Here is a 26,852-nt window from a genome sequence, read left to right on the forward strand (position 1 = left end):
CCGACGCTGGCGCTGGGCCAGCCCCTCTCCTCCGGTCCGAGGGGCGCGGGGCCGGGGGGCGAGGCCGTTCCCCGCCCGTTCCCAGGGCCCGCCCAGGCCCGGCTGCAGGGAGCGCCCCGCCTCCGGGAAGACCGCCCGGCCCCTCCCCCAGCTCTGGAAGAGATTAGCGCGGGGCCGGGGGGCCGGTAGGGGAGGGAAGGGGCTGCTCCCGAGCCGCCTGCCCGGAGGGAGCCGGGAGTCCGGGCGAAAGCAAGCCGGAGCTTTCGGACGGCCTGGGAGAGCCGGGAGAAAGTTGTGAAAAGTGAGTTTCTCAGAAGCACAACCGAAAAAAAAAAAAAAGAAAAGAAAAAGCTTACAGATAGGAGGCCCAGGAAGCTGTAGGAAAACTCAGCACACAGACGGAGAGTGACAGCAGGCGCGCGCAGACATTGGGAGCGCTCCAGATCGGGGATGTTTGGGGGGACTCCCGCATCCACACTATAGGTGAATAGAGAAGCGGAGGGGCCTCAAAAAGCGCGGCGTGAGGAGGTCAGGCTTCGAGTCCCAGGGCCCCTACGTCACTCCGGGCCTTCCCTGGATTTCTCATTTTCCTGTTTGCAAGGTTGGTCGCGGCGAGGGCGCTCCTTCAGAAAGTTCAGCAATTCCTTCATTCCCAGGCTCAAACATCTGCAGATCGAGAAGACCTGACTCCTCTCCTGGGGCCTCCAGGTGCGGCCTCCAGGTGCAGCCTCCACCATTTCAAGCTTCCTCCTCTTGAACAAAGGCACCTACCCCCAAGGCAGACGCAATCCCCACCCACAGCCCTCCATTACGTTGGCTGTAGGATCAGATAAAGAAAGACCCTGTTGGCTCTGCCCTCCAGGGGTTGAAGATTCCACTAGACTTGGAGAAATATGAAAGGATCACTGTAAAACAAACATATGTAAAGGTAACTATGCCACAAATACCAAGTAGAAAAAAATGGGCGGCATGGATGACAAAAGAGGTTAGAGGTGAGTTCCAGGTGAGCAGACTGGGCCTGGAGGCTGGATCGGACTTGGAATGAGGTGAGATAGGTGGGATGAACAAGAGCTGCCAGGCTGGGGAGGGAGGAGACCCTCGCCCACCTCCACCCTCCCAGTACAGGACAGGGCAAGGTAATGGCAAGCCTTCAGGTGCGTCCGTGGGTATATTCTGTAGCAGGGAAGAATAACCGCAGGTTTTCTGACAAGATGAATGAGTATTTTGGAAAGATCAGCCTAGTTTCAGTTGGCAAGATGAATTAGAAGGAAGAACCGAGCAACTGGAGGAAAATGCTCCCAGCAGCAGAGGGCTATTTGGGCAGCGACACTTGTTAGAAGATCTGGACTTGGCCGGGCACGGTGGCTCATGCCTGTAATCCCAGCACTTTGGGAGACCGAGGCAGGCGGATCATGAGGTCAGGAGTTTGAGACCTGCCTGACCAACATGGTGAAACCTTGTCTCTACTAAAAATACAAAAATTAGCCGGGCGTGGTGGCGTGCACCTGTAATCCCAGCTACTTGGGAGGCCGAGGCAGGTGAATCACTTCGACCTAGGAGGTGGAGGTTGCAGTGAGCCGAGATTGTGTCACTGCACTCCAGCCTGGGCGACAGAGTGAGACTCTGTCTCAAAAAAAAAAAAAATCTGGACTTCAGTTCTGTTTCCACCACCATGACCTTAAACAAGTCACTTAACCCCCAAGAAATCTGTTGTCTCATCTGCAAAACAGGAGTGATGACATCAGCCCTCTTGGGCCATGGAATGCCAGCATCCCCTAATGACAATGAGACAACTCCCTAGGTGCCTGGCTCCCAGCCACAGTCACCTGGGACATACAGGTGCTGGTATAATGAAGTCATAAGATGTGCAGTGAGGGAGCCTCCCCTCCCACTGAGGGCCATCAGAGCAAGCAAACCCTGAAGAGCAAGGACCCCAAACCAGAGAGCCTTCTACCTAGAAGACTTGGGTACAGACTCCCCCAACCCTGAGACCCAGAATCCATACAGCTAGGAAAAGAAGCTATTCGAAAAACAAGCAAACAAACAAAAACACAGGCCCTCTTCTGTTCCAACCCATCTTTTAACACAACTAAGGTATTTGCCTGGTACACATTTCCAGGGGCTCCCCAAGCGGAAGTGAGAAGCCCAGAATTTGTCCCTCTTGCCTGCTCCCAACCTTTAGGGAATGCAGTATGACTTGCTTCGCTGCTTCTCTCACTGATACCTCTTCTGCATCCATGCCAGTCAATGGGCCTGAGAACTCACTTCAGGCTCCTCTCAAAAGAAGTTTCTGGTTCTGGCTTGGCGGCCTCTTTCAGACACTGTCTCACTTATGATACCGGCTCTTCCATTATAACATGGCTAAACACCTTAGACTCCACATTCTGTGGTCTTGGGACATCAGACTGCAATGATGCCATGTGTGTAGCAAGGACTCAAAGTGTCAGAACTGGCCAGAACTATTCACTTTCTCTTGGCCCACATACTAAGTAGCTGTTCCCTCCTGCCGTCAAACTTCCTTATTCTCATCCTTTAACATTAAAATCAAATCTTACCTCTTCCACACAACTTCCCAACAAGCAAAAGGAAGCCTAGGCTCAAAGGTGTCCCTTTAACAACCCAGAGCATCTTCCTTCCCTCTCCTGTAACTATGCAGACAGGAAACACTGCCTTTTCTAGACTGAGTCACTTAAACAGAGATGTGTTTTCTTTGTGGTCAATGCACAAAGTCACACCCCAAAGCAGAAGAGACCCCAAGATCTAGAGCAGGGGTGATTTTACTAAAAGGAAAAATCCCCTTACTAAGATGGGGCAATCATCAAGGATCCTCAGGTCACACGTGCTCTTGAGCTTATAAAGTAAACCTCCCTGGCAGTTTACCAGATAGGTCTTTTGATTGAGTTAAAGATAGTCAACTCAAATACCAGCATCATGTAAAATAAGCCATGTTTTTGGATTTGTTATAAAAGTATGTTGAAAGGAAGAACTCCTGGACGAAAAGAAAATATGCTGGATGTCAAGAGCCTAAAAGAGGTGCTGGAAAGGAAGTATCCAGCGTGGTCCAACGGAGAGAGTGACCTGAGAATGACGGCACAGTTCCTGTTTGGTGGGCAGACAACAGTGATCCCATAGGCCTCCAAAGCCCAATAAAAATACCTCTGAAGGACATCTCTCTGCCCTGATCCCATATTCCTCAAGCAAACTTTCAATTCTAATTACATTTTCCGACTCTGATACCAGTAAGTTGCCAGAAAACAGCAGGACAAGTATTATGATCTGTGTGGTGAGGACATGTTCTGTTATCAATTGGTAAATCTAACATTCTGGGGTGCATCATTCTCCTGGGTCTTTGAAGAGTCATGATCATAAGTGTGTTAATGTGACTTTCCAGCCTCAAAGAACTGAGACGAGACACTAGGCCATCATGATACTTCTCCAAAGAGCAGCAATGCCTGGAGCTCATGCCTGACGTTTTACTCAAAGTTCAGTGCTCTGTGGCATGCTCTATCATAAAATCCAGTTCTGGCAGAATAAGGGTAGATGATGTTGCTGCCATCCCATAGGACATTTACCATGTGAGTCTCTCTACTCTGAATCAGAGAAGCCATGGTCCCTATAAAGCCATCTGCAAAGCAACACATACGAAGTCACTGCATGTTTTCCACCCCACACATATTCCCACCAACCCCAAGACCAGGGAGACTTTATCCAGACAAAAAGAGAGGTCAGGACGGATGTCTGTTCTGAACCTGTCCTCCTTCCACCTACAGCTCAAAAGCCTCAATGCCAATCAGTCAACACTCTGCGTGACATTCTAGGCCCCCACGAATCTGGAGGCCTCCGTGTGATATCATGAAGCCCACGCTTTGCCCGCCCACTTGCTATTCCTCATGCTGTTCCTTCTTCCTGGAAGGCTCCTCCCCTTCAACTTTCACCACCAAAACCCTGCATATCCTTCTACACCAGTCTGCCAGTGACCTCCACCGTGAAAGTTCCTCTAGCCCTGCACTGTCCAGGACCGCAGTTACTGGCTGCATGTGTCTATCTGAATTAAATACAAATTAAAATTTAGTTCCTCAGTCACACTGGCCACATTCCAAGTGTCCAAGAGCCACATGTGGCTGGAGGCTACTGAATTGGATGGTACAGATTTTAGAACATTGTCATCATCCCAGAAAGTTCTTTTGACAGTGCTGCCCTGTCCCCTCGCCCTTATCCTCCCCTCCTGTCCCTTTCTCCTTTACAAGATTAAATATTCCTAGAGGGCAGGGACTGGACCTCATTCATCTTCGTATGGAAGCAATGTGGGCTAGAGCATCTTGCCCAAAATAGAGGATTAAAACTGCTGAACTGAATGCAATGTTGTCTCAGGAACCGTAGACAAGAATTCTAATCGTTGCTAAGAGGTCCCAGTCTAGGGCTCCCAAAAGAGGCCGAGAATCCTTGTTTTCCTATTCCCTTGCAATCCATATGGAGGTTGCAAGCAAATGACCAGGAATGGGCTGCTGGCAGTGAAGCTAAAAATAGCCATGGAGCCAACAGCATGGAGTTAGCAGGACTTGTTGCTAAGGAGACCAGTCGCAGAGAGAGCAACTAAGCAGGGGGAAGGTGTCAGATGTGCACCCGGAGAGCAGAGGGGTCCAAAGGCTCCCACCTAGCGGTGTTCTGCCTTCTGGCAGCTCCTGGTTGATGCTCTAAGTGGGGCAAATGTTCCCCCTGTCCCTCCGTAACCCATCTCCATGGAAACCACCAGGACTGGGGTGAAGTACCAGCCCCTGGAAGGGAGGCCTCTGCCTGGAGCTTGTTGTTATGGCAACATCCCCCCTTCCTGTCACTCTCTCTCTCCTGGCTTCTCTGAAGGGAGAGAGGTGGGGGTCTGGTCTTGGCTTAGCCGGCATGACCAGGAAACACCCACTTCCTGACAAGACTAGCCTGTAAGGGGCTCTCCAGAAGCTCCTGGAAGCCTGAAGAGGCAGACCTTCCTTTCTTTTCACAAGGGCCTTGCAGATCATCTCGCCAGGAGAACCCCAGACTCACTTTGGTTTCATTGCATCTGGATCACCCAAGGAGGGCTTTAAAAATACAGATTCTTGGGCTCCACCTGTGTAGATCAGCAGGCTCAGGGTGGGGCCCAGGAATCTACTAACACCTCCCTGGGTAACTCTAATACTAGCCAGGTGTGGAAACACGGAGAGCCCTGGCTGTCTCTGTTACAAATGAGAACACTGAGGCCTAGAGAGTACCCAGCCCACTGGAAGGGTCAGAGTCATTCACTGGAGAGAAGTGGTCTGGAGAGAGGAGGGGTAGCAGAAGGAGATGGAGGTCAGCTCCCTCAGGGCATGCGCCCCAGGTGAGCCCCTCCTCTGGGCCTTTCCCGCCTGCTCCCAGTTCAAGCACAACCTGCTGCTGTTGGATGCTGGACTGTGATTTCAAACCAAAGCCCCTGACAAGCTGCCCCCTGTGGTGGAATGCGGAAGGTAGGGGGCTAGGAGTCTGGTTCTCAGAGTAGCCCAGGCAGATGATTTGGGCTGAAAGAGAAATCCATCCTTCCGAAGAAAAGCAAAAGGGTCACCATGGCAACTGCAGTGTGCTGCCTGGTTGGGCTCTATGCCATCACCCCAAACCTGGGCCCTGCAGCAGAACCTCCTCCCTGAGTCTAGGGAGAGGAACAGCATTTGGGCAAATGTGGTCAGGCAGGGACACCCCTCTAACCCCTGCACTGACCAGTCTAGTTTTAGAACCTGTAAGGGAACTGTGCTTTATCCTGGGAGCCTGCCTGAAGCTCACCTAAACACCGGATCAGATCCGTCAGTCCTTAGTACCTGCAATAGGTAGGCTTGGGGGAAGGGAAGCAAAGAGGTGCAAGAGCTAGTAGACACGATGGGGCTCTAGGCTTCTGTTACTCACAGCCTAACTGTGTACCCAAGACCCACCACACATGAAACCACAGCCCTCATTCAAGACAGCATGCAATTAGATGGTAAATTATGTGGTAGGGATGCTTTCTACATGTGCCGAAGGAACTCAGAGGCGGCTGGGATCAGTGAAGGCAGGAAGACTCAAGGAAAGATGAAAGAGCAGAAACTAGGAATGGGCACAACCTCCCAGGTTTTTCAGACAGGAATGGCCAGATCTAGGGGGCATCTGCAACTGCATGAGCTTCCTGGCAGATGAAGGGCAGGAATGAAAAGCATGAGCACAGCCTTAGGGTATTGTTAGGGAGGAAGAGTGGTAAGGGGCTTTTTGCACTGACACTCTAGATGAATTCTTCTAAATCAAGAGAGGAAGATGCAGGATTGGGGAGCCCACCTGCTGGAAAGGCAGTCCTTCCCTCTCGCTGATACCCTCACCTCCCCTTCTCCCCCCACCTCTATCCCAGAGCCCCTGGCTCCCTCATTCTCTCCCAGCCAACCCTACACTTCCCTAATGGTGTATGTTGGGAAGTCCCAGCCCAGCAGCCGCGCCATCAGGCTCTGGAGCTTTAGTGTCTGCCTTCCCTTTCCCTACAGCTCTGCCCCATAAGGGGAAAGCTTCTCCACAAACCCAGCTCTTCCTTCCTGCTCACTTCCACCCCCTATCCCGGAACTGCTGGGTCTGCACAACTCTACCAGTGACTGAGTCTGGGGCCAGGGAGCAGAGATGCCACAGCGGCGGTGGGGAGGGTGGCAGTGCCCCATGACCCCGGATCTCACATGCCCCTTACCAGGAAATTCAACTGGGAGGGGATGCCAGGTCTTTCACTGAGCAGGGCGCTGAGCAGGGCGTTTTACAGCTGATGACGAGACCTTAAATAACCCCTAGCTTCTTCGGGTCTTGGTTTCCTAACTAGCCTAATGGAATCGCATGTATCTGCTAAATATTACAGATAAGATCAAAGGAAGCCAGGAGGGACTCACATTTGAGAGGTGAGGGACTTCATGACAAGTTTGCTTTAGGGACGTGTCGATGCTGTCACTTTGCTTTAGAAACTGGACCCTGGAGAGAAGTGTTAAGTTTATACTAAGAGGGGTGTGGGCCAAAAGGAACCTGGTAAACCTTAACAGCCAGGCCTGTTTTCCCCACCCTTCCCCCACCCCTTCTCTAGGCTCCGGGGGTCAAAGGGAGGGGCCTAAAGGAGCCGCATTCAGATTCAGGCATGCAGACCCTCTCAAGTTTCAGGGTCCAAAGAGAAGACTCCAGAGGATCCCAGCAGACAGGCATTGCGGTAACTATTGCTGAAAACAGCGGGAACCCTGCCATCTCCATCCGAAAGGAAACATTTAAATTCCTGTACCAAGTCCTTTCCGGTCTTTCCCCCACAACCCTGTTTGGAAACTGTTCCCTAGGTCTGCCCGCCTTAGAGTCCGTACTTCTTCCTTGCTTGTTATTCAAGATTAGACTGGCAACCCAGGCCATATCAATCACCCGGAGAGCTCAGGAAGCCACCCGTGCTGGGCACATCACTAAATTCCCCACATGATTAACCTGGCCCAGGTAGTCATGTTTAAGCAAAATGTGCAGAGAGGCCCCCACCACCAATGCAGGTGATACAATAAATACATCTACCGATACATCTGTGTGGGACTCTCGTCTGTGCCAGATTTGGTTTACTTCTAATCATCTGAAGCTTGGTGGTTTTCAAGCTGTAGTAAGTACTGGTATCATCTTGGGGGCTGGCTAGAAAATCAGACCTACAAGTACTGCCCCAGAGCTTCTGCTCCAGGAGTGTGCCTTTTTAATGCACTGCCCAGGTGGTTCTGGTGGGATAACACACAATCCCACCCTTTGAGAAACACTGACGTCTAAGAGCATCTTTGGTATATAAGCAAGTTCATTCAATTCTTTTTTTTTTTTTTTGCCTCACAAAGCTGCCTTTCCAATAGCATCTAGCATCAAATATACAGGCAGCTGAGCTGTTATTCCTGTTTTTGCTCAATCCATCTGAGTTACAAGTGAAAGTAATATTTATACTGCCCACCATTCATGGACTAAAGAGGAACAGGGAAGAGCTGTGGCATCTGTAGAGTTGCTATTGAAGAATGGCAAGTCAGAAAAATGGTTAACATTCACACACACACACACACACACACACACACACACACCCCATGCAGTTGGCCTGGGAGGGAGTGCAGACTGAGAGGTGAAGGATGCGGGGTGGCCGCAGGGAGTTGATGGAAGTCAGAAAGGGCTCCACAGAGGACATGGTGGCACATGCCTGTAATCCCAGCTACTTGGGAAGCTGAGGTGGGAGGATCACTTGAGCCCAAGAGTTCGAGGCTGAAGTGAGCTACGATCAGAGCATGCCACTGCACTCCAGCCTGGGCGACAGAGCAAGACTCTGTCTCAAAAATTAACGTAGCCCCGGCGTGATGGCTCACGTCTGTAATTCCAGCACTTTGGGAGGCCAAGGTGGGCAGATCACTTGAGGTCAGGAGTTCGAGACCAGCCTGGCTAACATGGTGAAAACCCGTCTCTACTAAAAATACAAAAATTAGCCAGAGGTGGCTGGGTATGGCGGCTCACGCCTGTAATCCCAGCACTTTGGGAGGCCGAGGTGGGTGGATCACCTGAGATCAGGAGTTTGAGACCAGCCTTGCCAACATCTCTACTAAAATTACAAAAATTAACTGGGCGTGGCAGCACATGCCTGTAGTCCCAGTTACTCGGGAGGCTGAGGCAGGAGAATCACTTGAACCAGGGAGTCAGAGGTTGTGGTGAGCCGAGATCGTGCCACTGCACTCCAGCCTGGCGACAGAGTAAGACTCTGTCTCAAAAAAAGAAGAAGAAAAAAAAAAAAACCTGTCCCCATTGACACCAATCTGCTGGCTTCTCAAAAGCAGCTTATCCAAACCCTCACTCAAAAATCCACCCCCTCCTAAGAGAAAATGTCTTAATGACCTTGGGGTAGACAGATAATTCTGAGAGATAACACACACAAACACTGACCAATAAAAGAAAAAAATGGGTAAGTTGGACTTTATTAAAAACTTCTGCTCATCAGAATACATAAGAAAATGAAAAGTTCACCCCATCATCCTGCCTCAAACCTGCTATTCCTCCAGGATTCTCTAGCTCAGATAATGAACCCTGTCCCCAGCCCAGCCACCAATACTAGGCAAATTTTTCCCTCCCCTCCAACCAGGACCAGTTCTAGCAATTCTTTCAAGTCTGCCTCTCATTACCTCAACCCTCAGTCAAGGCCAAATGTAATGTTCTCCTACCTGGTCCTGCTTCTAAACTTCCCCTCTCTGGGGAATCCTTACCATCCTGCCAGGTTATCTTCCCAAACTACATGTCCAATTCTCTTCCACTCCTGCTCTCCACTGCACAACGAAGCCTAAATTTCTCAGTATGGCAGGAAGACCCTTGAGGATGTGACCCCCTTGCTTTCTAGTTCTCTCTTCTTACCCATCCTCCCTAAGCCCTGCACCCTATTGCCAGATCTGCTATTCCCTAAACAACCCGGAAGTGCCTCCTTCTCTTTGCCCTCAGTAGTTCCTTTTCCTGAAATGCCTTCCTCCTCTTTTACACTTTTATTTATTTATTTATTTGAGACAGTATCTCACTCTGTCACCCAGGCTGGAGTCCAGTGGCATGATCACGGCTCACTGCAGCCTCGACCTCAGCCTCCTGAGTAGCTGGGACCACTGGCACACAACACCATGCCCAGCTAATTAAATTTTTTTTTTTTTTTGTAGAGAGGGGGTGTGGCCACGTTGCCCAGGCTGGTCTTGAACTCCTGGGCTCAAGCGATCCTCCCACTTTGGTCTCCCAAAGTGCTGGGATTACACTGCACCCAGCCTCTTTTGCACTTACTGAAATTCTCAAAGGATGCCTGCCTCCTCCAGGAAGCTTTCCTGGAGTCCTCCAGAAGCTGCTCTCATGCTCCTTTATGATTCATGTTGGGCTCTTATTACACAGGAGCACAGAGCAAGCCCCATGCTCCACCTGCCACTGAGGCTTGTTGGGAACATTCCTGCCTCCTCCACTTGACAATGTCTGCCTCTGGGACAGGGACTGTATCCAACTGGTCTCCCCCTACCCCACCACTAGCATAGTATATGTGTATTTACTAAGTACGGAATTACTAAGCAGTAAGTAGTAAGTACTGAGGTTCATTAACTCCTTTAACTAGTATACTGGCCCCTTAATAAAGTGGCACAGAGGGCTCTGGCAGACCACCCCATACTTGAACATCCCATGGCCTCCCTGACAAGCAGTCTGGTTTTTAAAGCAGAGAGAACATTGGCCATTATATTTTCTGCTTTGTCAGCCCCATAGACAGTGCTATGGGAAAGTTAAAGTTGGCCTAAATATTGGAGAAACCTTGAGGTGCTCTAGACGCCAAACTCCTAGAGGATTTCTTTGACCATCTCCCTTCGGACCCCATTCCATGCCCTTCCCCCACTGTCCCTGCCAAGCAATCCTGTTCAGGTCAATGGCGGTACACTGCCTCTCCCTGCGCACCGCCTTCCCTGAGGTCCTTAGGTAGGGCTAGGGAGTTGCTCGCATAGTCCTTCCTTCAGTATTTCTAAAACAACCCTGCCCTGGCTACAGCACAATTCATTCATTTATTACCAACCTCTCGCAGGAGAGGGTAGGGATTCTGACTTACCTTTAAATTTGCTTCCTTAGTGTCTAGAGAATGTTGGAACATAGTAGACACCCAGACACACAAGGTGGTATCTTAAAGACTGAGCACACAGTATCTGCTCAGTAAAGGCTGGACAACCCTTTGGGTTTCTTGTTTTGTTTTGTTTTGAGACAGGGTCTCGCTCTGTTGCCCATGCTGGAGTGCAGTGGCGCAATCTTGACTCACTGCAACCTTCACCACCCTGGCTCAAACGATTCTTGTGCCTCAGCCTTCCAAGTAGCTGGGATTACAGGCATGTGCCACTACGCCCAGCTAATGTTTGTATTTTCAGTAGAGACGGGGTTTCACCATGTTAGCCAGGCTGGTCTCGAATTCCTGGCCTCAAGTGATCTGCCCGCCTTGGCCTCCCAAAGTGTTGGATTACAGGCGTGAGCCACTGCGCTGGACCAAAGGTTTTAAAAACAAAGTTTTTTGTTTTTTTTGATATGGAGCCTGACTCTGTTGCTCAGGCTGGAGTGCAGTAGCGTGATCTCGGCTCACTGCAAGCTCCGCCTCCCGGGTTCATGCCATTCTCCTGGCTCAGCCTCCCACGTAGCTGGGACTAGAGTAGCTGGGACTACAGGCAGCTGCCACCACGCCCGGCTAATTTTCTGTATTTTTAGTAGAGACGGGGTTTCACCGTGTTAGCCAGGATGGTCTCGATCTCCTGACCTCGTGATCTGCCCACCTCGGCCTCCCAAAGTGCTGGGATTACAGGTGTGAGCCACCATGCCCAGCTAAAAAGAGTATTTATAAGGATGCTTCATGTATGTGCCTTTAGAAGAGACATATATGCGAGGTCTGAGAATTCACTCAAATATTTAATTTAGAATTTATATACAAGGTAATCTAGGTAACAAAGAGAGTGCAGATCATGATTCCAGTCTCACCCCCCAACCTGCCATGATGGAATTTTAGAATCTCTGGGGTCATCTCATTTATTTCTGTCACATTATAAACCAGGAAAGCAGAAAAGACCTCCTCACATCCATAGCTAAGGAGGGGCAGAAGCTGAGACGAGAAACCAGGCCTCCCAAATCTCATTCCAACATTTTCTTAATCCAGTTTCACAACATCATCCATATGGTCATGAAAAAACAGCAATTCAAGGGCAAGGGTTCAGGACCACACGAGTAGGGCTGGGAGGGCTGATCGGGGAGGCTGAAAGGGACCCGAGCCTCCTGGCAAAGAGGCATGGGGAACAGCCCCAACAACTGCAGGCCAGGGGCAGGAAGAGCATGCGCAGGCTGGAAAGCCAGGCCAGCTCTCTCCCTCTCTTCTAAGTGCATTCTTCAATTTCATGACAATTTCCAAGCCAGGAAACCAGGAAAACTGGGAGTGTAGGTGAGTCATTTGGGTACACAACAGAAGCAAGGTGAGATTTGGAGTCTAGTCTGGCCCACTGGGCCACTCCATTAGGATACTCATGTGGCTGCAACCTACTTACCTAGATAAATCTTAGTTTTCTAATAGCAAAATAGAGGTTAAAAAAATACTTCTGGCCGGGCACGGTGGCTCATGCCTGTAATCCCAGCACTTTGGACGCTGAGGCAGGCGGATCATGAGGTCAGGAGTTTGAGACCAGACTGGCCAACATGGTGAAACCCCATCTCTACTAAAAATACAAAAAATTAGCTGGGTGTGGTGGCAGGTGCCTGTAATCCTAGCTACTCAGGAGGCTGAGGCAGGAGAATCGCTTGAACCCAGGAGGCAGCAGTTGCAGTGAGCCAAGATCGCTCCACTGCACTCCAGCCTGGGTGACAGAGTGAGACTCCATCTCAAATAAAAACAAAGACCAAAAAAAAAAGGTTTCTTATATATTAAATAGAGGTAACATGTTTTAGGATTGTGGTAACAGCTAATGCTCCTGGCATAGTGCCTGATGTAAAGTAGGTGCTCAGTAAAGTTCAACACCCTTTCCCTGGTTCAGGCTTTGCTGTGGCCAGGAGCTGGCCCTGAACCAGCTACTAGTGAGGCGCCTACCCCACCCTGCTTCTTTTTTTCTCACCACTAAAAAGTAGGGGTTGTTCTAAGAGCTGTTCTCTCTGTGTCCCAGAAGTGAAGAATCCAGTGCGCAACCAACCCATCTACTTACAGGACAATGGGGAGTCCCTTTGTGGCAACGTTCGTAGCCTATGGTAAAGGCCAGCCCTCAAAGTCACTACTGGTTACAGGCTGTCATGGGAGCCTCTAGAACTTGTTCAGCCTTTGGGTAAAGTATACTTGCTGTGCCTACTCCAAACATCATCCTCTCCTTCAAGGGTGATGTTATTTTTGAGGCCACCCTACAAAAGGTCAGGTATGGCAAATAAGTGAGGAATGTCTTCCAGTCCAAATACCTTAAAACTGCTACCCATACAGTTGGCTAATAATTTGGTTGGAGCCTTTACTGGTCTACTTTGCACTGCCATTTCCCCTGAACTAGACTAAAGCCCAGGAGATCACACCTTATTCATCTCCTCCTTCCCACTGCCCCTAGCGCAAGGCCCCTTTACTTAGTAGGTGCGGAGTGACTGCTTATTAAATGGAATATGGCACAGCAGGGGGGACCTTCAGGACATTCATGGCCTGCTCTCCCCAGGGCGGACAGGAAGCACAGTCTGTTGAGACTGCAGGGTTGTAAAGTCAGAGGAGGCAACATTTGCTAAGCTCAAAGAAGCAGCAGCACAAATGGCCAATAAACATAGGAAAAGATGTTCAACCTCACTTATTATCTGGGAAATGCCAATTAAAAGCATAACAAGATACTATTTTCCCACCCATTTGACTAGCAAAATACTGATGTTGGCAAAGGTCTCCTCATACCCTGTTCACAGAAGCATAAATTGGCAGTGCCCTTTTTAGAGGGCAGTTTGGCAGATGTCATAAAATGTTAAATGCACATTCCCTTCAACTAGGCCTTTTTCTTTCTAGGTATATATCTTAGAGAAACAGATGCACAAAGATGTATGACCAAGGATGTTCACAGCTGCAATGCTAAATAGTAAAATATCATAAACAACATAAATGCCCACCAGTATCAGAATGGCTAAATAAAACCATGGAATCCATATGGTGGAATATAATAGTAATTACATGGCTAGATTGCACAGACTTACTGGAAGTCAAAAACCAAGCTGTAAAACGAAACTACAGTGTGGTTCCATTTGTGTAAAAAGAAAAGGAAAAAAAGGACCCCTGAAGCAAAATTACGTATTTACACGCATACACACAGATAGTAAAAAAAATGAGGACATACACCAAGCTGATAACATTAGTATTTCTGGTGAAGGAATTAAATTTTCAGGCCAGGTGTGGTAGCTCATGCCTATAATCCCAGTACTTTGAGAGGCTGAGGCAGAAGGACTGCTGAGCCCAGGAGTTCAAGACCAGCCTGGTCAACATAAGGGGACCCCCATCTCTACAAAAAATTTAAAAACTAGCCGAGTGTGGTGGCACATGCCTGTTTACTAAGGACGCTTAGGTGGGAGGATCACCTGAGCCCAAGAGGTTGAGGTTGCAGTGAGCCACGATCATGCCATTGCACTCCAACCTGGCCAATGGAGCAAGACCCTATCTCAAAATAAAATTTTGGGGTGGCAAGTTTGGGTGGACTTTTTCACAAGAATGTATTTGTGTAATACTTACATAATTTAAAATCCTGTCTAAAAAATTATCAAGTTCCTATTATATGCTAGCTCTGTGTCAGGAGCTTTTAATGTTGTATGTTACCTTATTAATCCACACAACTCCAAGATGAGAACTGTTCATTGATTTAGCACACTTTCACCCTGCACCTCCCACATGCCAGCCCTGGGGGCAGAGGGTGCCCAGAATGCCTGTATTGAACAAGTTTAAATGCAGAAATGGGTAGAGGCAGAATACAAGCTGGTGAGTGCTGCTGCCATGGGGATGCAGAGTACAGCCAAGTCTATCCATACAGCAGTAACCTCAGCTGGGGTACAGGGTAAGTAATGCCTAAGGTCCCACACCCAGTAAGTGGGACCCCACTCAAGGCAGTATTTGAACTTGCCTCCAAAGGCCGCAGTAGACAGCAGCCGACCCTTAAGGTCCATGAAGGCTCTGCTATCTGCTGGGCAGCCCTGGGCGGAGGGAGTGGGTTGTACCTGAGTGCTGTGAGGGAAGGGAGGGGAGACTATGATATTCCAGACACAGATGTTTCATTATCACTATTCAATATTTATTAAGCATCTAATAAGTATAAGGATGCATGAGTCGAGGGTCCCTACCTTCAGGTTGGAAGCAGTAAAGAGACCAGATCCTAGTGCTCTAGGTGCAGTAGGACATGGTACCTGCTGCCTAGACAGAATTTAGAATCTGGCTGGGGTGAAGAGACTAATGAGCGAGTCATGCCATCGATGTGCTGTAACTGAGTCCTAAAACCACCAGCAGTGACACAAACTGGAGTGAGTGGCTTCCCAGGCAAGATGACTGCCCAGCTACTGACCCTGGGTCTCTGCGCTCATCTGCCTTGCAGAGCTACAGGGAGGGCTAATGAAGCGAGAGGCCCTTCCTAAACCCTCAAGCCCTTCGCCAGAGTGTCTTTTGCTCTGAGAATTAGAAGGAAGAGGAACTAAGGGATTGCGTTCCTTTGGGAGGAGGAACTGCCCCATCCCTGCCCTCCCCACAGCCCTGGCCAGCTCTGCCAGGCCAAAGAAGGTTCTTCTCAGCTCAGAAGCCCGGTGAGAACAACGGGAACGCAGGATGGAGGAGATTCTGGCCCCACTTTACCCATGGAGCCTGTCCATACCAGTCCCCATGCCATCCTCCAGGTATACCTGTCAGCACCCCTGGAAAAACCACCTCGAAATCAAGGGTGTGAGCCCTTGCCATGGTGGAAATCCAAGATCTCATGCTCCCAGAGAAGTGATCCCACATTCACCCACCTCCTAACTGCTTAGCCGACCGGTAGGTATTCATTGGGCCTGTTCTCCCTGCCCATTGTATTAGGCCAGACAGGGGAAGACGTGATTAACACATAAGAAATAGTGAAAAATACCCTGATGAAATATGATTGAGTGCTAAGTAATATTAACAGTAAGGACAGTCTGAGTGCAGTGGCTCACGCCTGTAATTCCAGCACTTTGGGAGGCCAAAGCAGGCAGATCACTTGGGGTCAGGAGTTCAAGGCCAGCCAGGCCAACACAACGAAACCCCATCTCTACTTAAAATACAAAAATTAGCTGGGTGTGGTGGTGCGTGCCTGTAATTCCAGCTACTGGGAAGGCTGAAGCGAGGCACGACAATTGCTTGAACCCGGGAGGTGGAGGTTGCAGTGAGCCGAGAGATTGTGCCACTGCACCCCATCCTGGGAGACAGAGTGAAACTGTGTCTCAAAAACACAAACAAACAAAAACCCAGCAAGGGTTACAGGGATTCAGGGAAAGGAAGAGGTCATTGTGGACTGGAGAAATCTTGGAAACCTTCCTGGAGGAGGCAGCAGCTCTTGGCCTCAACCCTGAAGAATGGACTGGGGAAAGCACAGCAGGAATAGTGACAGGAAGGAAGGAGCATGGCAAGGTCCCCTCCTACAGGACACCCTCCTATTAGAGGACTGTAGTGAAAGTGGGGTGGGTTGATTGTGGAGGTCGCAGGGTTGAAGACTTGAGACATAGCCAGAGGGCATCTGACATGATGGGGGAGACAATGGGGAGCCACTGGAGGTTCTACGGCAGGGTGTGATCATGATTAAAGCAAAGCTTAGTCCTCACAGGACTAGTAAGCAGGTGAAGGAAGAGCAACAGGAGATGGAACAGACACAAGACAACAACTTCCTTCCCAGCAGCAGGAATTCTCACTTCAGCCTCAGGGACTGCGGAAATGTCTCATTTTCCCCATTCACTTATTTTCCAGTTCTTTCATTTTGTGGCCTTCTGAGTCGTCTTAAATCTTGGGGGAGGGAAAGCCTGGAGTGGGTAATCTAGGGTGGGCTCACTCAGTAACTGGTCTGACAAGGGTGGGCAAGGAGAAGCAAGTTAAGCTGGGGAGTGCATTCTGAGGGAAGAACCCCCCAGGTGGGGCACACAGCCTAGGGGAAGGGCTGGTGTGGCCTCGGGTCTGGTGGCAGCTCCCCAGCAGAGCACTGGGAGCCCTTCTGACCCCGCCCCACCTTCCAGCCGCATTTCCTAGCTGCTCTCTGCCCACACCCGCTGTGCACCACCACAACAAACTCCCGTTCCTGAAAAGCCCATGTGTCTTGTGCCTCGGGAGGTATGTGCTTGCTGTATTCCTCCCTCTGAAATGCCTTCCTCACCCCTCCCCTAAATTCCAGTTCAACCGTCAAAAGTCAGAAGCCACCTCCTGCTGATGCATAGCTGACCCCAGGCAGCATTCGTTGTCTATGCCCAGTTCAGGGCAGCTCTTTCTGCAGGTGCTATGAGCCCTCATTCTATCACGGGAAAACTAGGAATCCTCCATGCCTTCGGTAGCCCCAGTATCTTACGTGTCGCTCAGCTGTGGAGGCTTCTGGAAATCGGCTCAGTAAAGGTGCCCTGAATGAAGGGTTGCAGGCGTTGCATCCTGAGATTAGGAAGTGCTGGCTGGCCCTTCAAGTGATATTGCCTGGGGAACAGCTGGAGCTGGGTCCTGAAGGCTGGGTGGTTTGTCAGGAGGGGAGGTGCCTTTTTTGGGAGGAGGTGGGTAGTTGGATCTAGGAGGGTGGGTAAGTGGTTAGTGGATCAACACTGGCAGAGGGTGGGCGGTGGAGATCTGGGGATGCAGTTAACAGAGGTTGCCGCTTGAGATCAGCTGAAGGAGGTGGGGAGGAACCTGCAGGGGCCTTGGGAAGGCCCAGGGAGGCAGTTTCAGAAGGGCTCAAATGTCAGAGAGCAAAATGAGACTGAGAAAAGAGAAGAAATGTCCGTGCTGTTATTACACCACTTAGAAAACATTACAAAAATTAGCCAGGCGTGGTGGTGCGTGCCTGTAATCCCAGCTACTGGGGAGGCTGACGCAGGAGAATCGCTTGAACCTGGGAGACGGAGGTTGCAGTGAGCCGAGATCGTGCCATTGCATTCCAGCTTGGGCAACAAGAGCGAAACTCTGTCTCAAAAACAAAAAACAAAAAACAAAAAAAAACAGGCCTTATAGGCTGGATGCAGTGGTTCACGCCTGTAATCCCAGCACTTTGGGAGGCCAAGGCGGGCAGATCACCTGAGGTCAGGAGTTAGCGCCTGACCAACATGGTGAAACCCCCATCTCTGCTAAAAATACCAAAAGCCGGGTGTGTTGGCAGGTGCCTGTAATCCCAGCTACTCGGGAGGCTGAGGCAGGAGAATCGCTTGAACCCAGGAGGGAGAGGCTGCAGTGAGCCAAGATCCAGCCATTGCATTCCAGCCTGGGCAACAAGAGTGAAACTCCATCTCAAAAACAAACAAATAAACAAAGAAAACAGGCCTGATAGCAACAGCTACTACTCTTGAGTCTGAAGGGGACTTGGGAATCTTGAAAGCTACCTGTGTTTTCCCAACATTCTTGATACCTGCATCTAGCCCTTCCCTAACCCCAGGCATAGCCCAGGAGAAGACTGTGTGACAGTCAGGGGCTGGGCCCCACATCAGAATAGGAAACCTAAATTCTAATTCCATTCTAGTCCTGTTCCCAATTCTTCATTGTGAGCTTGTGGCCAGTTATAAAACTCGGTCACCCCAAGTCACCTAGTCTGAAAATGAGATCAGTAGTTCTAAAACTTGTACTAGAACTCATGGAATTCTTTAATTATAGCATATGAATAAAGAATAATGTTATATTAGCAGAAAATATATTTTGTTTGGAGATCTCCACATCGCAAGTCACATGTACTAAAGTCTTTTAAATTAAATCAACATTTTGGTTTTTCTGGTAATGCCTACTGTTACCTTCATTGGTTAGGAGTGGGGATGCAAATGCCAAGGGTTGAAGACTTACTAGAAAATCTTTTGAGAATTGCTGGAGCCAGGTGATGGCAATGGGAGGTCGTTACGCTACTCTCGGCTTCTGCATATGTTCGAAGATGTTCATGAGTTTTACAAAATTCGTTTTGTTTATTGAGACGGAGTCTCGTTCTGTCACCCAGGTTGGAGTGCAGTGGCACAATCTTGGCTCATTGCAACCTCCGCCTCCTGAGTTCCAGTGATTCTCCTGCTTCAGCTTCCCAAGTAGCTAGGATTACAGGTGCCCACCACTACCCCCAGCAAATTTTTGTATTTGTAGTAGAGACGGGGTTTCAACATGTTGGCCAGGCTGGTCTCAAACTCCTGACCTCCCGTGATCCACCGGTCTCGGCCTCCCGAAGTGTTGGGGTTACAGGTGTGAGCCACTGTGCCCAGCCCAAAAAAGTCTTTTTAAATTTTACTAGAGACCTAAAATTGAGAAAATGTATCTATGATCTAATTTTTTCTGGGAGTTCACTGTAATTGAGGGCAGGCCTCCATACTGCTTCTTCAAGGGAGCATAGTTTGAGAATCACGGAATTTCTGAAAGTTCTTCCAGGTCCTAAAAGTCATAATGTCTAAGCTTCTTGCCCCAGGGCTAAATGAGAACAGAAACACTTCGTTCAAAGAACCAGGAGCTAAAAAGCAAAGCCCCTGTTTCCGGGTTGCAGGGAACCCAGGAGTGCGGTGACTGACTGAGAGAGAACAGCCCCATTCCTGAATTTCCACCCCAAACACAACATTCCACGCACAGGGGTAAGTGCCTCTCCTCCCAGACCTCAGACAGGCTACCCTTTCTCCGGGCTCTTCCGGGAAAGTAGTTTCTGCCTTCCTGGATCCCAGAGGAAATGAAAACAATCAAGCAGCCAGAACCCCCACCCTGTTCTGCACTTTTCCTTTTTTTTTTTATTTGGAGATGGCGTCTCACTCTGTCGCCTGGGCTGGAGTGCAGTGGCGCGATCTCGCCTCATTGCAACCTCCACCTGCTGGGTTCAAGCAATTCCCCTGCCTCAGCCTCTCGAGTAGCTGGGACTACAGGCACACACCACCACACCTGGCTAGTTTTTTGTATTTTTTGTATATATATATATTTTTAAGACAGAGTTTTGCTCTTGTCATCCAGGCTAGAGTGCGTGATGTGATCTCCACTCACTGCAATCTCTGCATCCCAGGTTCAAGTCATTCTCCTGCCTCAGCCTCCCGAGTAGATGGGATTATAGGCGCCTGCCACCATATCCGGCTAATTTTTTGTATTTTTAGTAGAGACGGGGTTCTGCCATGTTGGCCAGGCTGGTCTTGAACTCCTGATCTTAGGTGATCCGCCTGCCTCAGCCTCCCAAAGTGCTGGGATTACAGGCGTGAGCCACCGCGCCTGGCTAATTTTTTGTATTTTTGGTAGAGACGGGGTTTTACCAAGCTAGCCAGGCTGGTCTCGAACTCCTGACCTCCTTGCAGCTTCCCAAAGTGCTGAGATTACAGGCGTGAGCCACCGCGCCTGGCCTCTGTTCTGCACTTTCTCTAGAGAAAGCTCTCACACAAAGGCAAACAGATGAACAGGGCCGCCTTCCCCTGGAGGCCTGGGGTAAAGACGAAATGAGAGCTGAGTTCACGTGAAGTGCCCCACGTGGTGGCAGTTTCTTCTCTTTTCCTGTGCAGCTAGGTCACCACCCACTTCTCTTTGTACCCCGTTCTCTACTAATCAAACATACAAGACAGCTCAAAAATTGTGCGTGGCGAGTTGATTTTCCTCCTCACTCTTTCAGCCTCCATTTTCTCACCTCTCTGCATGGCTGAAGCCCTCCATGGGCTGTTCCCACCTCCCCGACCCCTACAGAAGCTTCTCTGAAAAGTCACCAGCTCCTTCCAGGTTGTCCAATGCCATGGGCATGTCTCAATAAATTCAGCTTTCCCTAGGGCTGGGTAGCCACCCTCCGGGAAAACCCCTTCCTTCCCCAGATATCGCTCTGTCCTGCCTTCTCCCTCGGTCCCCGCTGCCTGCCACTCCTCCTCTCCATGTGACCCACAAATGTCGGGGTTTTCATGGACACGATTCTGAGACTTCGTCTCTCCTCCCTCTCCCCTTGCTGAGCCCTTAAGTTCCCATGGATTTAAATGCCAGGGTTCTGCTCTCAACTCCCACCTCTGTCACCCGTACTTCCCTACGGCCCAGACTCCAGGCACCTGGTGTCTCACACGAAGCCCTGGATTCCCACCTATCCTTCCCTGGGTCTTCCCATCTGAGCAAATAGCACAACCATCACCAGGTGTTCAGGCCAGACCCCTAAGAATCCTCCTTGAGTCCACCAGTTCCCCTCCCTTCCGGTCAAGCCCTAGCGATTCTAGCTCCAAAATACACCCCAAAGCTCTCCTCTGTCTCCATTGCTGCCTCTCAAATGCACATCAAATCCTTTCTGTACACAGAAACCTTCTATGGCTGCTCAGTATTGTCAGAAGTAAGCCAGCTTTTGGGCAGACCCTGCAGGGCCCTGATGTGTGGAGCCCCGTCTGCCTCTCCGGCTGCATCTGGCCCTTTCTCCTTTGCCATTTCACCCTAGCACACAGTTTGCCAAACAAGTCAAAACAAGGCCTTGCTGGTGCTGTTTCCTCTGCCCAGAACCCTCTCCCCCACCCCACCCCCCACAAAGCCGGCTCTTCAGTTTCTTCAGATCTTAACTGAAATGCCACCTCCTCCAAGAAGCCTTTCTTGACCACCCCAACTAAAGTAGGCCTCTGCTATCTTCTATTTCAGCCCCTTGTTTCTTTATGTTGTGCCTGTCTCCCCCATCAGAATGTCAACTCCATGAGGGCAGGAACCATACATGCCCAGGGCCTAGTACACAGCCAGGTATACAGTAAGTGTTCAGTAAGCATCTGCTGAAGGAGCAGATGAACCAGTCATCACTGCCTAGAGATTAAGTGGTTCCCAGTAAGTTCTAAGGGTGAGCCTGAAGGGGAAACTGAGGCCTTTCACTTCTGGTTTTCCAGTTCTGCAGGAAAGGCTGGGGCCCAGGCCAGAAGGCGCCTCACCTCCCTTTTCCAGCGTGCCAGCCACTCGTCCCGCTTGCGCTTGCTGATGTAGTAGGGGTCCCCCGCCTGGAAGGTGTGCCTCGGCATGGGCCGCTGACGGAGGCTGGACTCCCAGCCCAAGCCACCCCGCAGCCGGCCCCGGGAGCCCTACGACAGAGAGACAGATATTAGGGCATTAGGGTGGGAACTGACAGACCCAAAAGTGGACACTGGCTCCTGGCCAGAGACGGCACCCCTGGGAGTGCTGGGCAGACTCTGTGTGGGCTTGAGGAGCGAGGGACATGTGTGGTGGGGGTGGAGGGCACATGGACACAGCCACAGGCCACGAAGGGAGGTGCCTGGCCTCTGGAGGGGGATGAGCCGGCTGCCTTGTTGGGGGACTTCCAACCTCCACACCCACTTCCTCTCCTTCCCACAGAGGGATGTGTAAAGGAGGAGGAGGGGCCCACCCTCCACCCCCTCACACACCCTCGCCACCCGTGTCCTCCTTCTAGAATCAGGATCCACAGAGCCCCTGGGGGTGGAACACTTGCCTCCATTTTCATGGATTCGATGTTGGTCTCCTTCTGTTCTTTGCCTGTGGAGAGGGAAGAACAAAGGGACCAGTTCGTTGGTCGGCAGAATTACTGGAGTGGCTCATAGGCCCCACCTTGTGCCTGGGGTCCCTGCCACAGGGGATGGGGGTCCTCTGGCCGTTTAGCTGTTCATGAGTTAAATATGATGGCCCACCACATGCCAGGCACAGTGCTGACCCTGAGGACCCAGCAGGGCCTAGGGCAGAGAAAGAACTTGGGCAGGGGCAGGCCTTGAGGCCCAGGCAAGAGGGAACACGAGGAAAGTCAGAGCTGGGTTTCTGGCCTGTTGACTCTGTCTCAGGTACACAGAAGGGGACTGAAAATACCCCCATTCTGCTGCTCCCAGTCAAGAGACCTCCTTCCCCAGAGGAGAAGCAGGAAGGCAGAAGGGGTGTGGAAAGTGGAGGGGGTGCAGGAAGGCCTGGGCCGGAGGGCCAGTCTGGGCGGCCTCCCTGGCCCTGCAAGGGAGTGTTTGCAAAGAGGCCTTCTGGGCATAAGGGCATGTACTGGGGGGCGGTGGGTACCGGGCCAACTGGAACAAGACCCCGGTGAAGCAACTTCCTCTCTACGAGACTCAGTTTCCTCATCTGGAAAATAAGGATGCTGGATGCGATTTCCAAGGTCCGCCTGCAGGTCCAAATATTATGATTCTATTACTAATCTCATTCTCTGTCCCTCCACTCCCTGCCCCATGCTCAGGCCCCAGAGCTCAGCCTTTAATCTAGAAGACTTGAGTTTGGATTCCAGTGTGACCTCTGTAACCTCTCCTGGCCTGTTTTCCCACTGAATCAAGATAGATAAATGTTCTAAAATCATTAGGTTATGATGAGCATTAAGTGCCTAGCATGGAGCCTGGCATACTGTAGGTGTTCAATACATGTTAGTGTGGTATTGTGGCCCTGATTCCAGGTCCTGGCAGGGAAGTCTCAACTTCCTATTGAGACCCTGCCCTCTCTCGGTGCTTCTCCAGGCCCCCAGCATGAGGGGAGCTGCGTTCCTCCCAAGCATCCCCCTATACTCCCCACCAGGTCCTCACCACCCTTTCCAGGCACCCCTTCCAGGCCCAGCGCCCTGCAGGCTGCGGGGCTGACTGATTCTGCCTCCCCTAGCTTCTTGCTGGAGGTGGGGAAGTGAGCCCTCCTTCCACCTGGGCCCCTGAGCGTCTTTGTCGGGAGCCGAGAGCGTATCGGGCCTGGACCCACTGCAGGAAGGTCACTAAGTGGCTCATGGTAGCTTGGGGTGGGGGGAGACAAAGAGCTTGAAACGGAAAAAACAGCCCCGACTTCATCTCCTGGCTGTGAAGCGGAAGCCAGCCAGTGTTCACGCCGCGGGTCCTCAGCCCGGGAGGCCACTCCCTTCCCTCGTGACAGGAGGGTCCTGGGCTGGGTTTGGGCTGCCCCCCGGGCGCCCAAGACAGCGCTGTCCTCAGTGGTTCTGTCCCGGGTGACAGCGACTCCCGCTAGCTAGGCCCGGGAGCACCGGGGGAGGGAGGCAGGAGCGCCGCCGTGGGTGCGGGCCTGGCGCCGGGCTCATCCCGCGGGGGCCTCGTGGGCGGGGACGGGGCGCCTGTCGCGGGCACCTGTGCGCGTGGGCGGGCGCGCACTCGCCAGCGCTTTGTTCGTGACCGGCCTTTTAAGGGCTGTCTCAACTGTCTTGTCTGGCTCTGCCTCCCTGTTTCCTTTCCGTCCTCTCTCCCACCACAGCCAGCTCCGCACCTTTCTCGCAGTGCCCCCTCCAGTCTGTCCGGGGCCTCCCGGCTCCCAGGCCAAGGCTTCCCCCTCCTCCCAGACCTGGTCGCTCTGCCCGGCGAGGCTCCGGGCTCCCAGCAGGGGGCGCCTGCCCGCGATCAGGTGGCAGCCGGGGAGGGGGCGCCTGGCGGTCCCGGCTGACACTGACCCGGCGGGGCTCCGGGGCTCGCGGTGGTGCTGGGAACTGCTGTGTCAGCCCTGCGGCTGGGGCGGGGAGTGAAGGACCCCCGGGCTGGCTCTGGGACCTGGACTTGGGGCTCCTGACTGCATTCTCTCCCCAGCCTGCTTTAGAACCTCTAAGGTTTCCTACCTGGGACCCACCATGGCATTTAATTACTTTTACGGATATTTATTCATTAGAATATTAGAAAATCAGGGTTGAAAGGCTTTCCCGAGTACTTGTTCAGCACTTCAATTTTGCAGAAAGCTGAGACCTGGCGGGTGGAGTGACTTAAGGCCAGAGCTGAGATGAGCTTTCAGGGGTCCGGATGCCCCGGCCAGCTCCCTCTCCGCTGCACCACTACTGTTATTTCTCGATGTGACCCCTTCCTAATTTCCCAGCCCCCAGGTTCCCCAAAACAGAACGATTTTTCCTTATGCAGTTTCCAATTGGCTTCTTTCTGGAATTTTCTTCCTGACGACTCTGCGCATGCCCACTTGAGTGATCACACACACACACACACACACACACACACACACACACGCTTTCCAGCCTGGCCCAGCCGCCTCGGAATGCGGCACTTGTCGTGAGTCAGGGAGGGTCAGCTGCTCTCTCAGTACGGGCTATGCAGCCCAACTGCTCCTGGCCCAGGCCCAGGGTCACCACCAGGGCCAGGTGGCTGTGTCCTTCCAGTGTGGCCCTGGCAGGCCGAACATGACCCTAGTGCATCTCAGGACCTGGGGGCAGGGCAGGCCAGGGTGCTTCTAACACTCGCCTCTTAGTCTGAGCTATACTCAGCCAGAGGACACCCAAGTTCTCTTTAAAATGAACTCAAATCTCCACGACCAGGCTGTAGCCAGGTTTACCTCAGAGGGCAGTCACTGGCCTGAAAAGGGGCCCTGTGCTCAGTCGGAGCAGAGAGGGGCTTTGTGCTGACCCTAATCCACTCTCACCAGTTGCATAATCTTGGGTAAGTAATTTAACCTTTCTGAAGCTTCAGTCTCCCCATCTGAAAAATAGGGATGACAAGAGTCTTCCAGGCTGGGTGCGGTGGCTCATACCTGTAATCCCAGCACTTTGGAAGGCCGAGGTGGGCGGATCACCTATAAGATCAGGAGTCTGAGACCAGCCTGGCCAACATGGCGAAACCCTGTCTCTACTAAAATTACAAAAATTAGCAGGGCAAGGTGGCGGGCGCCTGTAATCCCAGCTACTTGGGAGGCTGAGGCAGGAGAATCACTTGAACCTGGGAGGGGGAGGCTGCAGTAAGCCAAGATCGTGCCACTGCACTCCAGCTTGGGTGACAGAGTGAATGAGACTCTGTCTCAAAAAAAAAAAAAAAAAGTCTTCCTCCCATGATCACACATGGGGCATAATACACAGCAGAGCTTCTGAAACTTTCATATGCATGGGAAGCATGAGGGCCTCTTTAAAATGCAGATTCTGATCCAGCAGGTCTTCAGCAGAGCCTGGAATTCTGCATTTCTAAATCCCTGGGTGCTGCCAACGCTGCTGGTCTATGGACCACCGTGAGTAGCAAGGAGAGAGAATGCCCAATACAGTCAATACTCAGTAAGGGAAAGCCACATTGCCACTGCCACCATCATCATTATGGCTTTAATGCTGGCGGGGGCAGGAGCAGACCCGAGACAAGCATGGGCCTGTCGGATGTTGGCTCCTGTCCCTATCACTCATCTCAACATCTCCCCTCTTCCTGATTCTTTCTCCTGGCTGTACTTTCAGCACATGCTCAGGCTACAAGAAATGCTGCCTTAAAAAGCCTGTTGCTGCTGTACAGGAGCTCATGAAAGGGGTTCCAGGAGAGCGTCCCCTGAAAAGAGACCTGGAATAACGGGAACTGAAAGGAGACCACGGCCGAGCCACATCCTCTCCGGGGCCTTAGTCTCCTTCCTCATCTGAATCAACCAGCTGAGCATGTGTTCTATGTCAGCTGACTGCTGGAACCGTGACCGAGCCTCCACAGCCTGATTAAGTCATTGCCTGTTGCACACTGGCAAAGCCTAGGCCACTGCCCACCCCACTAGGTAACATCTCACCAATTTCAGCTTCCAGGCAGTGCACAATGGCCTTCAGGGATCCTGCTAGCTCTGATCCCTGCCAGAATCTATACTTCCGGGATAGCTGGGGCCACACCGGAGTGCACCAAGGCCAAAGTTTGGTATTTTTGTTTTTTTTTGTTGAAATGGAGTCTCACTCTATTGCCCAGGCTGGAGTGCAGTGGTGCAATCTTGGCTTACTGCAACGTCCGCCTCCTGGGTTTAAGTGATTCTCCTGTCTCAGACTTCCGAGTAGCTGGGACTACAGGCATGCACCACCAAGCTCCACTAATTTTTTTTTGTATGTTTAGTAGAGACGAGGTTTCACTGTGTTGCCTTGGCTGGTCTCAAACTCCTGACCTCAAGTCATCTGCCCGCCTGGGCCTCCCAAAGTGCTAGGATTACCAGCATGAGCCACTGCGCCCAGCCTCAAGGCCAAATTTTGGAGGTCAAGGAGACTTAAAGAGTTTTTACCTACCATACTCAGCACTAAGATTCTAAGGAAGATCCACCTGTCTGAAAGTCCCAGACCCAGGAATCATCCTTGACAGCATCTCTCCCTCACCTCTCATGTCCCTGGCATTTGTCCCCTCCCTTCATCTCTGCTGCCATCCTGCTCATCAGCCCCTCCAATGCCATCCTGCTTCCCAGCTCCTCCATTCCATCCCAGGAACCAGATGACATAGTAAGCTTTTCAAATTGCAAAGCTGATTACATCACACATACACACTGTCTGCCCCGCCCCACCCCACCTCTGCACCCC

General features: G+C 51.3%; 1 protein-coding gene across 4 annotated transcripts in view; it reads right to left on the bottom strand.

Moving 5' to 3' along the window:
* DNMT3A (DNA methyltransferase 3 alpha) overlaps nucleotides 1–26,852 on the bottom strand; it is a 116,035-nt gene that overhangs the window by 24,997 nt on the left and 64,186 nt on the right. For 3 of the 4 annotated variants that reach the window (XR_001886513.1, XM_017876846.1, XM_017876847.1), the window contains exons 5-6: nucleotides 22,083–22,126; nucleotides 21,550–21,696 (exon numbers count right to left, since the gene is read on the bottom strand). Coding sequence is in view for 3 of the 4 variants with exons in the window: in XM_017876846.1 (XP_017732335.1) it covers nucleotides 21,550–21,696; nucleotides 22,083–22,126 (191 nt within the window). In the remaining variant the exon portion in view is untranslated. Of the gene's footprint in view, nucleotides 1–21,549; nucleotides 21,697–22,082; nucleotides 22,127–22,648; nucleotides 22,727–26,852 lie in introns of those variants that run through there. The other variant, XM_017876851.1, reaches the window with a different exon arrangement.

Source organism: Rhinopithecus bieti, unplaced genomic scaffold (assembly GCF_001698545.2).
Source record: "Rhinopithecus bieti isolate Rb0 unplaced genomic scaffold, ASM169854v2 scaffold_7681, whole genome shotgun sequence".
Taxonomy (NCBI): domain Eukaryota; kingdom Metazoa; phylum Chordata; class Mammalia; order Primates; family Cercopithecidae; genus Rhinopithecus; species Rhinopithecus bieti.